The sequence below is a fragment of the Lissotriton helveticus genome, chromosome 2_1 (assembly GCF_964261635.1).
Source record: "Lissotriton helveticus chromosome 2_1, aLisHel1.1, whole genome shotgun sequence".
NCBI lineage: Eukaryota > Metazoa > Chordata > Amphibia > Caudata > Salamandridae > Lissotriton > Lissotriton helveticus.
The window spans coordinates 1,075,861,483-1,075,874,694 of record NC_136059.1 but is presented as its reverse complement, the minus strand read 5'-3'; the positions used below and the strand labels follow the sequence as shown (position 1 = coordinate 1,075,874,694).

The window sequence follows — 13,212 nt, the reverse complement described above, 5'->3', positions numbered from 1 at the left end:
TCGCTATTAGGGCACGCAAATTACCATGAAGTACAACTTCATGGTAATTTGCAAAGTTTCATGTTGCGCACACACAAGCCCTAAGGGCATGTGTGTCCACAACATATGTGCACACATCAATTTCAGGGGTGCAACAGGGTGTCCTTTGGACGCCCCTGCACCCTTGAAATCGCAATCTCAATTTGCGAATCGCTAATTGCGATTAGCAAATTGAGATTGTCTCCCCATTCATTCCTATGGGCCTCTAGGCCCTTAGGAATGAATGGGGAGATATTCCTTAATTGTGACTCGCAATTTGCGAGTCGCAATTAAGGAATTATTAGAAATCGCTATTTTTTAGTGATTTCTTGATCCATAGCATTTTGCTATTCCTTAATAGCAAATCGGTATTTTTCGCTATTAAGGAATAGCAAAATGTGTTCTTGATGAATCTGGGGGTAAGCCCCCAGTGGGCATCGATATTAACCAATTCCATGTATTTAGATGCACACGATATCTCCTGCAAAGGTTTATGTAAAGCAGTCAAATTCCCCAATGCTCATCAGATTCAATAAGTTTAGTGACCACATTTACCCCCAGTGGACAAGTTCACCAAATAGGTCACATATAACATTTTATGCAAAATGTAATCTCTCATAAACAAAATAAGGGGAATGGTTTGTTTATCTGATGGGTTTCAGTAGTCCAGTCGACTGGAAAATAAGAAAAGGGTAGGGGTGTAGACATGCTGGCTAACGCTTTCTCGCCATCTTCAGCGAGAACCACTTCCTCTTCTTCTTGTGTAAAAAAAAGATTAAAAAACATTCAAACCGTGACCAGATTTAGAATCTGCATTCCATCTGAGAGGCAGATATGGACACATCAATCAATGTAACCACTTCTAATGTGAATATTAAGCTCTTCTTTTATATTAAATCCTTTCAGAATTCTGGATCCTAAATCAGTAATATATTTGGACTTTTTCTTTCTCAACATAAGGGTTCTATTTCCTCCTCTTGGTTCTCTATAACTGTGCTCAATCGCAAAATATTTCAGCATGTTCCTGTTACCAAAAATAAACTCCGTAAAATGCTGTACAACAATGTAGTGTTTATCATTATTGTCAATGGCTCTCATATGTTTCAGAATGTTTTCTTACTGGATGGGTGGTGCTTCCAAGATAACAATTTTTACTTGGACATTCTAAAACATAAATCACAAAGTTAGAGTTACCGTTCAGAATTAAATGATAATTTTTTTCACCATTGCCATACGGAATAGACTATTGTGTTGTGATTTCACCATTTCTTCTGGCTTTACACTTCCTGCATGGAAAAAAGGCCTTGGGATCTGATTTCATATGGTGTAATGAGATCTAATTTTCCTGTATGCAATGCTTGGTATGTCTTATATAATATTCTAAATGATCAGATCCCATTTGAGTAACTGCTAATTTTTGCATAAAATGTGCCTCATGTTATTAGAAGCCTCATTATATGTAGTAACAAATCTGAACCCCTCTTCAGTTTTTGTTTTCCTTAGTGCCTTATCATCAAATAATATAGAGTCCCTAGTTTCCCTTAGACTCTCCTGGCGGCTTTGTCTAAGAACCATTTGGGATACCCCCTCTTTCTAAATTGCAGATCATACTCTCTTGATCTTCAGTAAAAGCTTATCTGTACCTCAATACCTGCGGGCCCTTAAGAGATCTCCATAAGAGATACTCCAATTCAGGGTTTCTGGGTGATCACTACTAGCATGGAGAATAGTATTACCTGGTGTTGGTTTTCTGAAGAGTGGTAATTATACCCTCCCCTTTCTGAATCTGAACATCCAAGAAAGGGATTTTGTTGTTACTAATATCTGATGTTCATTTTAAATTGCAAAGTATTGTTCAAACTTTCAACAATTTTCTCAGCCACGTCCTGCGTTCCTTGCCAAATATTAAACAGATCACCTATATACTGAAGACATAGTACCACATGATCAAACCCCTCATGTTTCTCCTCCGTAATGGACACTTGTTTTTCCTACCAGTCCATCATGAGCCCGGCGTAACTTGGGACATAACAAGTGCCCACGACAGCCCCCTATTTTTGTCTATATAGAATGTTATTAAACATGAAGACATTGTTTTCTAAACAGTATTTTGCGATTTCCAACAGCATATTGGTATGTGATAAAAAAAACATATAGGTGTCTCCCGGAGAAATGTTGTTTTGCTCCTAATTCGTACTTGTTAGATTTGGGGGTCTCTAGTTGGCACAGGTAAGTACTTGTGACAAATAGGGACCCTTGCCTCTAGTCAGGGTAAGGGGGTATACTTCTAAAATGACCCCTGCTCACCCCCTTGGTAGCTTGGCACGAGCAGACAGGCTTATCTCAGAGGCAGTGTTTAAAGCATTTGTGACCACATACAGTAACCCAGTGACAACACTACTGATGGACACCACACAGTTGTATATTAAAAATAAGTATTCTTTATAGAGTCTTAACACAAGATCACAAACGACGAAAATCGACAATACTATACTTAAAAATTGTAGTTTTAGCTTAGTTCAGTTCAGTTCTTAAGATGCGACACTGCGTCAATGTACCTTATGATGCGCTGCGCTTCCACAACAAGTAATGTTGCAGTGATGGAAATGCAGCACAGTTCCGGTGCAAAGAAATAAAGACGTGAAGATCTTCCAGATGTGGTGCGCTTCTCCGATGATGCGAGAAGGCTCGATTTGATGCGTCAACTGCAGCGGCTACACCCTTGTTCAACGATGCGACGGCAACAGCCTCGGCTGCGACACTCTTTTCCAACGTTTGCGAGAAGGTTCCGCACAATGCAACAACTACAGCGGCGACATCCAAGATGCGACAACAGCAACTCCGACGGTGGTTTGCTTCTCCGGGGATGCGAGATGCTTTCCTCGATGCGGTGTAATACGACAGCTACGGCGCCGACATTCAAGATGTGACGGCAGCAGCAGCGACGGCGACACGCTTCTTCCTCGTTGCGAGACCCTTCTCCCGATGCGGTGCAATACTACAGCTACAGCGGCGTCACCCATCCTTCGAGCTGCGGCGGCAGCAGCAGTGACACGCTTCCTCTTCGTTGTGAGACGCTTCTCTCGATGCGGTGCAATACGACAGCTATAGCGGCGACACCCTCCTTCGGAGTTGCGACGGCAGCAGCAGCTCCTTCCGACACGCTTCTCCTTAATTGCGCTTCCAGCTCCTTGCGACACGCAGTCCCTCAGAAGGCCCCAAAACAGCAGCAGGCACTTCCAAAGAACGATGGGGAGCTGGGGTTGAAGTCTGTTGCCCCTGAGACTTCAGCAGGAGAAAAGCTCTGTTCCAAACCCTTGGAGATCCTTACAAGTTGAAAATAAAGTATACAAAGTTCCTTTCTCTTTCCTTTGGCAGTCAGGCAACCACTGCACACCAATCCCCCAAGCAGCACTTCAGCTTAGGGATAGTCTCTCCTCAGTTTCTTCAGGTTCCTCTCCTCAACAAAGGTTTCTTCTTGTTTGTCCAAAAGTGATCTAATTTCTTGAGATCAGGTTGCCAATATTTATACCCCAAAATCCTTTGTCCTCTGAGGGCAGAGGGGCCTTTGCCCAGTCCAAACTAGTTCTGGAGCACCCACAGGAGGTGGAGCCAGCATTGTGGAGGGAAAGCACAGCCCTGGAGCACTTTGTTGACATGATTCCTTCTCTTCTTTCACAGTGCAGGGCAGAGACATCAGCCGTACCACAGGAGGTGGAGCCAGTATTGTGGAAGGCAGGCACAGCCCTATTCAGGTCCCAGATGCAACTCCTCCCACCCATCTAGATGCAGATCTATCTATTCACCACTGGGCTGACTCATTCTGTCTCCTGAAATCCGCCAGCCCTGTCACTCAAACTCCAGACAAGGAATACACAACCTAGCAGAGGCAGGATTTGGATAGTTAGACAAGAAAATACCTACTTTCTAAAAGTGGTATTTTTAAACACAGAATGTTAAAACCAACTTCACTAAAAGACGTATTTTATAATTCTGTGTTCAGACATACTAAACTCGAATTTCTATCATGTTCCCTGAGTCAGTTAGGATTATAAGATGTAATAATCTAACTGCCCATTCAGGCCGATGGGGAACAGCTAGCCTTGCAATAGTGAAAAACAAAAATGGCTGTAATTCACTATTAGGATATGCCACACACATCAGGGCTTGTCCTACCTTATACTTACAATGCACCCTGTCCTTGGGCCTACCATAGGGGTGTCTGATATGAAGAAAAGGGAAGGTTTAGGGACTGGCAAGTGGTTGCACTTGCTCAGTCAACATGGCAGTACAAGACTGCACATAGGCTCTGCAATGGCAGACCTTAGACACACTTTTACAGGCTGCTTCTGTGGGTGGCAAAACTAGTGCTGCAAGCCCACCGGCAGCATTTGGGTTACCAGCCCTGGACACTCCTGGTGCACTGTTCTAGGGACTGACAGGTAAACCAAACCAGCCAATCATGGAATCACTAATCAATACATCAATGTACAATAGGGAGAGAATATGCACTTTAGCACTGATCAGCAGTGGTAAAGTGCCCAGAGTCATAAAACAGCCAACAACAGGTCAGAAAAAACAGTTCTCATTTCTAATGCTAGTTTATAAAGATGTTACATTAAGTGTCATTAATAAATTATACTGTTGTATCATCTATTTTAGTTATTTAATTGTTTGTGTCTCTCACACATGATGGTAAGGCTGACACACAGGGTCTGATGACTTGGTCTACAAATCTATAAATTGTTCTCAAGAAGGCTTTCAATAGATGAAACAATAGGCCTACTTGGTGAATTGTTTACATCTTTGTGTATTTTAGGTTAGAGATAAAGCATTGGGATGTGTGGAAAGTCACATTTAATATGCTCATATTCTTCTTCTAATAAGCCTTGTTCTTTCCAATTCATCATGTCATCAATCCCAGTACCACTCTCCAATTTGTTCAGTGTTGTAAGCAAATCAACCACACATATTTTCACATTGTACTTCTCTGGTACTGCCATGGTCTTGTTTTCAATACCAGTTCCGATTCTGGATAAAAAGTGTTTCTTGAGATTTAGTGTCAGTTTTCGTACTAGTTTAAGAAGGTCTATTCTAGTTTGCACACAGTCAAATTTCATAGTATGGCAAAAAGACAAACCAAGTTTCAGAACCTCCTCCTCATCTGAAGTGGTTATTTAGTAGATAAATTAATGATAGTTTTATTTACCCTTTCCATCATTGTTTGTGGGATGTGCCCCTCTTGTTCAATCCCACAGGGGTTGCTAGTGATGCTCCTCTTCATATGCTTCCACCACATCTGCTTTCTCTTCCCCTTCTTCTTGTTGGAGGAAGGGGAGGTTATTGTTATATGTTCTTTATAGTTGCCTCTCCATTGGACAAATTGCTTCCGTAAGTTCTGGTTCCTTTTCAACTCTGGTCCTGATTTATTCCTTCTTCTCAATAAAGGGAGTTATAATTCTTATTGAATTTCAAAATATGGCTCCTTTCATAATCTTCCCAGAACTTGCACAATTGTATTTCTTCCAATATATCATTCATTTCCCTCATGAATGTATCAATAACTTCCTTTTTATGATCTGGTCTTCTTTCTGGGCAATCCATGATGTTTTCAGTTTCCTTTATCACGATCAGACCGTCCACTCTTGCAACATTTTAAGATCTGGATTAGGGACAGAGGGAACAGTGTAGATTCAAAGCCCTCTGGGAATATTTTTATTGTCTAAGTAATTCTGCAATAAAGTGACCTCCTGCCGTTTAAAAAGTTAAATGTTCGTTAATATTCGCTACTTTTTTAAGTGATCCAATAATGTAACATCCTTATATTCATCCTCATTGTTATTACTGTTTGCAGTGGACCTTTGTGATTGTCCAGAAAAAAAAGTGCTTTTCTTTCCTGTATCCTCCCATTCTCCCTGTCAGTGGCCATATTGAGTCAAATGGCAAGGAAAATGGGAGGAGGGGTGGGGGGGTTGTTTCCCCATCAACACAGCTAACCACCCAAAGTAATGGGTTCCTCCAATCCCCAATACTACATATCTGCCCAAATTGGGTTTGTATATATGTTTACTTTACTGTGTTATTGTAAGCACACTGTATTCCCATTTATGTTGAAAAAGAGACTTACTGAAACCGGATGGTCTGCCGTTTAATGAGTCCTCTGGCCCAGAAAGTCTTTCCCTTCTACGTGGTTTCTGCTCTTCACAGCTTTTTTTTCATTGATTGGTGCTGCAATCGCAATGCATAGAGTTAATTCGCCTTGAAACGGAACTGCCCGACTGTGCTCAAGTATGTCATAAGTCTCTTTTTCCTGCTCAGTGATTATCATACTTGAATATATATTAAAGTGCCATTCACATTTTGCTTCCGCCTACCATACCCTACACTCAGCATGCAGTAGTGGGTCAGGCCTTTTTCAACCACTGATTCCCTTTACTGTGAATGACGCCATTTTGACCTTGCAAATCTGTCTAAAATGTAGCCCGCTTCAGCGCCCAGGCTATTAGGCCAATTTCTGATTCCAATTCATGTAACAGCTAATTTTTTATTTCTTTTATTTGCAAACATGAACACACATTTTAGACGGTGGTATTTTATTTTATATTACTTTCACACTTTAAATGCCTATCACATAGGTTTGCAAAAAACAAGTAAATAAAAAAATAGCATTGTTCCCAAGTTCAGACCTATCGGTTTTGCCAGTGCTTGTTATTTAGGGGTGCAGGGGAAGGCCCTTTTGTTGTACACACATTGTTTTAGTGCATTGCCGATTTACAATAAATAATGCATTACCTTCGCACAGAACTCTGGCTGCATGAGGTGTCAAGTCTGAAAAGTTGGTGGAATTCAGCAGGGTAAACTCTGCACCTATTTTGATGGCATTTTATTAATGTTCTGTTCCGCTGAACATCTCCGCAGTTTGTAAGTGATCTTTGGAAGACGCAAATGCAGGGAAATCTTTCAGAACTCATTTATCATGCTAATAAGCACAGCAACAAAAGATGATGGGGCGTGCTGGCAGTCTGCGTGCTCAGATTAGCAATGGCCTTGACCGCAGGACTGGGCAGATGCGTAACATTGAAATACCTTTCTGCAAAGTTCATTGAATCTCTGGAGATAGAATTATTGTTCATTATGAAGAACTGACAGAAGCACGGTACTTCTGCGAGCCTTTTCTAATCCCGCGGCCTATTGTTAGATGAAAAAGCTAATAAATGTTACAGGTATTGCGAATTGGCCGTCCATTTTCCTTTCTCTTGCACGCTTGAGTGTTAACTCTTCATTTTGCTGTTTAGCACATCGCTAACAATGTTTGGTGTCCTCTGGCGGATTCCTTTTTCAGTAATAATAGATGCTTTTATCAATGTAAACAAACTTCACAGCAGTAGACGGGCACTTAATATAGGGTGACCAGAATTTTAAAGCCAAAATCCGGGACATTTCACAAAAATAGAAGGACTACAATTTTACTTCAAGCGATGACAGCGCTCCTCAGCAGAGAATTACAGAACAGGCAGTACGAACATACATACATAACATCAATATTTAAACCCAGTAGCTTGCCTGTTAATTAAATTGCATTCTTGAAACAATTGCTAACTATCCCTGCTTTGTAAAACATAAAAAACACCTCCCACCGTTTTTAGTCGACCCTCTTTAAAAACGGGGACATGAACTACATTTCTTGAAATTTGCTGGGACAGCTGGTTTAAAACCGGGACCGTCCTGGCAAAACGGGGACGCCTGGTCACCCTAACTTAATAACACTGGCATTCTGTGGCTCTCCAGGAAGCATGGTTTTACAGAGATTTCTTTCGATAATAACAAGAAGGGCATTATCAACAAATAATTTAATTGATTATTAAGCAATGCCGTTTCACGCCCAGTAGTGTATGTTCTGGAGGCATGTACTTCCTTTCCATCCGTAGTCTTTTTGTAATATAGGTTTGTGGTAGACACTGTACACATTATGAGTGCTCTCATACACACTAAAGTATTTTCAGCAAGGTTTGAAGGGCTGGAAGGATGCGGAAGTGAGGAGGGGATGAGAGCAAGGTCGAACTGGCCTATAGGGCAATCAGACAGTGCCCGGAGCGCTGGTCTGACAGGTCAATGTGTGGACTGGTTTTAACAGTTTGTACAGTTGTTCTATGGCCAGTTGGGCTAGATTTTACAGTTGATTTACATGATAGTACCACAAGCATTGCCTGCAGCAAACAAAAATGCATACCGTCTCCCATACCTTGTAGAACACCTACACAGCGTGTCTTTACAAGATAAAAACTGGTCTGATTTACATATATGGGCCACTTTTTGAGCTATCTGGTTTGCTAATGGGGGTCACTTTTATTTTGGTGCTGGGACTATTTTTTGTCCCACTCCGACCTTGGATGAGAGGAGACTAATGCTGATAAAATTCAACCACTTCACACAATAACTGACCACGATACCAGAGCACCAACATCAAAAATTACACCACACCAAGGATTCGATTGAAGAAGCTGTCAACATAAAGCATTGAGTGGGCTTTCCATTGAAGCAATCCAGAAGCTGTGCTGCTCTTGGACTGTCCTTTTTGGTTGTTGGGCTCTGTTAATTTACCAACCAGTGCACCTTGCTGGCAGTTCTGGTCCCGTACATTCACATTGTAAAGGGCAAGGGCATTTTCTGGTAAGGTCCTTTTGTGCATGCAATCTAACTAAAATCATGATCGTGCTAAAGGAAACACAGTACTAAAAGAATATAGTAATATTTTTGTGAATCTTTCAAACGTGCATGTTTTAATATTTCAATACATGAACTGTCCCAATGCTAGACATATATAGATTACAAATCATACCAGTTGTTCAACCACACTGCAAATATTTGTATGTAGTGTACGGCGCTGTTTTACTTTACAGAGCAGTCAAAAGTCAAATTATTTACCAGAGAGTTCCCTGAGTAGAAAAAGGAGTGGCTAGGGAGTTGCAAAATCACAGTTAGAACAAGGCATTTGCAAGGGTTTGAAAACCAATGGGCATCAAGTTAGATTGTGACTAAGGTAGTTATCCTATCAATGAAGAGATTGCAGCAGGTGAGAAAACTCATATTGCACCAAAAAATGAATAAATTGTAGCAAGTAGTATACTCTGGATGAAAAGGATACACATGTATGCAGCAGTAGCCCTGAGTGTGGTAAAGAAGATTGTATATATCTAGACATATGTTGCCTTGATCTCCATACTGAACAGTCTCTCTATGCACCATGTAAAATGGAAACTCACATATATTTTTTAAGGTAATTAATTGAACCTGTCAAACCACAAAGTCATCTGAATAAGTTTGCTGAATGGAGTCCAGACTAGTGGCATCATGAGAAGAAGCTGGTTGTTGCAATTATTTTCCACATGTTGGTGTTTGAATCCCTTCTTTGCAACACCTGTGGTTTACCCATCCTATCCATTAGAATTAATGATATTTTTGTTTGCCGTACTAGTGTTAGCAGATATTTAACTCAATATTTGCAAAGCAATTTTCCAATTGAAGTGACTGCAGAGGTGACTTGATGATTTTCAACAGAATGACTGAACACTTAAATTACAGACAATATTTAGCCATACTTCTAGACCAGGTTAAAAATATCTAGCTACATTTGTATAATCAACAAGCAGCTAGACGAAAACGGTAAAAAAGGCAAAAATTCGTAACATGTGACATGTTTAATTTTTTTCAGTTCCAAGTCAGCCCCTTAACTTTAAAGCAGAACCTGAATCTGAAACAAGCATATTACTGTCTTGGACACCCCCACGGACTGAATCTATCATAAGCTATGAACTGGTTTACAAAGATGGAGACAATGTAGAGAAGGTAAGAAAGGATATCTTTGGTGGCATTTTTGTTATGCTGCATTGCAGTGCTTTTTCAGAATCAGTAATAGTGTTTTCCTATAAAGGAAGCCCTGTGATATTACAATGGATGTGACACCACTGATTACTGTATCGCAGTTTCCTCTTCATCCCGAGAGGATAATTGATAATGCCAAGCAATCAGGACTATGTTCATTTTAAAATAAGACTTGGTAAGGTGTGTTTAGCTGTTGGTGTTTTTGAAGAGTTTTTAACAACATTCTGTTATATTTCGATGGCAAAGGTAATGTGACGTTACTTCCTTTGATGTTATAGGTGGGATGTATACAGGGTAAAGGGAATGGCAATTTTAGTTCCTCTACTCTTATTATTCTGTGAGATGACAACATTTGTTGTTGACATCATTTTCTTTCTCCACTTCTCATCAGCACTTATCTAATTTTACTGAGCATTATTGTTGTTTATTAATGCTTATACCATATTTTAGTATGTATTTGCTGTTTTAAAAAAAAGGTTTGCATGTATAATCTCTCTGTTGCCGTGACTCATCCTTTCTGTTGGTGGCCCAACTCTCCGCCACCAAGCAGACTATGCACAAACATGGGTAATTTTGAGAGTTTCTCTAGCTAAAGTCAAGTTTCGATAAATGCACAACCCATGTTGAGACAGGGTTGGTTGCTTTGCACTCTGACATTATTATACAAGTACATATTTTACAAGTAATATTATGAGACATTTAACAATAAATGTCATAGTAACTGATTAAAACATAATATGGATCCTAATTTCCAATTGTAATGCCGTAACACAATCTTTCAATCAATAAATTACTCTTATTTTAAATGTAAATTAACTATGCTTTTATGGCTTGATTAAAAATATTATGAGATATGACATTCCTTCTCCTGTCAGAAAACAGTAAACAACTGTTACAGCTTTATGGAGGTAGGTAGCGAATGGATTGGAATGGATTCCAAACCAGACTGGAGAAGCTACTAAATCAACTAACTGGGACAAATATTATCATGTCCATATATTCAGCACTGGAGTTAAGTTCATATCAGCAAACATTTGTAAAATCTTGAATTGTGAAGCAATTTAGTCCTTCCAATGCAGTTAATATTATATATGACATGGATTCACATGGACCGGCTCATGTCGGTCTGGATAATTAAAAGAACAGAAGAAGTCTAGACTCTTCAGAAAACTTTCTTCCTCCTCACATCTAGTATCTGGAATTATCTCCTATTGGAAATGTGCTTAGCCCAGAGCTTGTTGTCTTTCCAAAAGACCCTCAAGATCTCTCCCCTCTCACGCTTTCTCTTATCCAGCTGAACTCACTCTTAACACTTCTAAAAGACATGTAAGCAGTGCTTGTGCTATTATACTATTGTTCCTGTTTTCTACAGTTCTACAGTACACAAGGGTTTTACATTAAACTGATGGACCATAGCCGTCTTCAGTTACCCAAAACTATCCAACTAACAGAGAGGATGTCCCCTATTTTCAGTGGTTAATTTACAAGAGAGAATATAGTCTGTGAGGTCTAATGTATAAAACCATATTTTAGAAATAAATAACGATAACCTTTAATTTTGTTGTAGAAATTCGTGTTTTTTTCCGGGCATTTGTTTCACCATAGTTTATAACAAAAATTACAGGAATAAAACTTGGCCAATCACTAATGACACAACAAAAAAGAAGAGAAGGGGACAATGGGCTAAATGAAGGTCCAGTGACTCGTGCTCTTGAAGATTAGACCAAGAGTCACTGTTCCTATGAGAGAGAAGTAGAGAATGAGACTACAGTCGTTCTAATACTATGATAGCTGGGGACAGTGTGTCCTGATCTTGGTGCCCTCACACACCCCAAAGGATGTCATGCTTCATCATTGGGCGGTGCTCCTCGTTGGGCCAGGGCTGCAATTCCCTATGGGTCCCCCAAAGGGTCACTTTTTTGGAGATCTTTTTAAGATAAAGCCGTAAGGGTGCGTGAGGGTGTGAGTGGCAGTGGTGTCCTAACGTGAGGTTAAAAGACTGGAGGGGTAACTAGTAAGTTTATTGAGAGAAAAGCCCCTCTGCCATCAGTAAAAAGCCAAAAGGTTGTGCTGCTTGAGGGAAGTAACGGCCCTCGGTAGCTAAACATATGGCATACCCCTAATGGGCATGTTTAGCGGTCTACATGTTTTGCGCAATGATGGGACCAGAGAGTGTGCAGTAAGTGGCAGGAAAGTATAGTGGCCTGTAATAATTAATCTCGTACCACTTGAATGAGGTTTATAGTTTTTAACTAAAATTATAGGTATAAAACTTGGCCAATCACTAATGACCTCTTCAAGCCCATTCAGTTTTTTACCAAGTAAACCAACCACAATGGATTGGGTTTTGTCTAAAAGGCATAAGTTCATAGGTAACATATTTATTAATTAGGATCTTTTTCCACAGCACTTGTACAAACAGATGTGTTATACTCCTAAGAGGCAAAAGAAACATATTAATTCTCTCTGAGAACGGTTTTAAGTTACTTATAGGCCAGAATAGAGTTGATTATAAAGGCGGTCTTGATTTAGACAGTTGCACTCTAGAACACTAAATTAATTTTTTGCCATTCCACACAGTACACCTTGTCACACCCTGTTGGTGTATGAACACCTAATCTAAGGTAATAGCACAATAACTAGTGAGGTGGAAACTAGTGCATATGAGCAAGTGTGTGTAGATGTTCTCTAAGTCCATCGAAAGGTTTGGTTAAGCTTAAAATTCCCAAGTGCAAGTTACTGGTATTGACTAGACCAATGCCTATGAGCATATATTGCATTGAAAAGAGACAGACAGTCCTATAAATGTTTAATTAGATAGCTATGAGGATTCAGTATTAGGGAGATGCTGCAACCATGATTATCATATCCTTTTAACCAACTGGAAGCAATATGTTTGTTTTTTACAAGATGCTGATGTCATTTTTAATGCTTCTGGGGAGTAACAATGTTACATTTAGTTCAATAGAGGGGTATCCAAGGAGTAAGCCAGCAGGAAATTAATCATGAAATGAAATTCTGGAAACAATCTATTAACCAATAGGAAAAAAGATGAAATTATGTCTGAGCCAAACACTTCTGATAGATGAAATATTTGATACTGGGAATAATTCAGCATACTTTTTGGTGTTAAATGTAGGTTACAATGACAAATGTATAAAAGATTTATCTCAAGAACAATGTATTTGTCAACCCTCATTTTCATCTGTATTTTTACATAGAGCCATACCTTTGTAATATTGTTATTCCAAAGTTGAACATTATCTAATAGTGGACCTAAAATGCCTACAGTAAGTGGCTGAATTGATGTGA

The 13,212-nt window shown here is 39.8% G+C and overlaps 1 protein-coding gene across 17 annotated transcripts in view; it reads left to right on the top strand.

Annotated features, from left to right (window-relative positions):
- PTPRD (protein tyrosine phosphatase receptor type D) overlaps nt 1-13,212 on the top strand; it is a 1,484,152-nt gene that overhangs the window by 1,176,851 nt on the left and 294,089 nt on the right. For all 17 annotated transcript variants that reach the window (XM_078675875.1, XM_078675878.1, XM_078675877.1 and 14 more), the window contains one exon: nt 9,731-9,864. In XM_078675875.1, the coding sequence (XP_078532001.1) occupies nt 9,731-9,864 (134 nt within the window). The remainder of the gene's footprint in view (nt 1-9,730; nt 9,865-13,212) is intronic.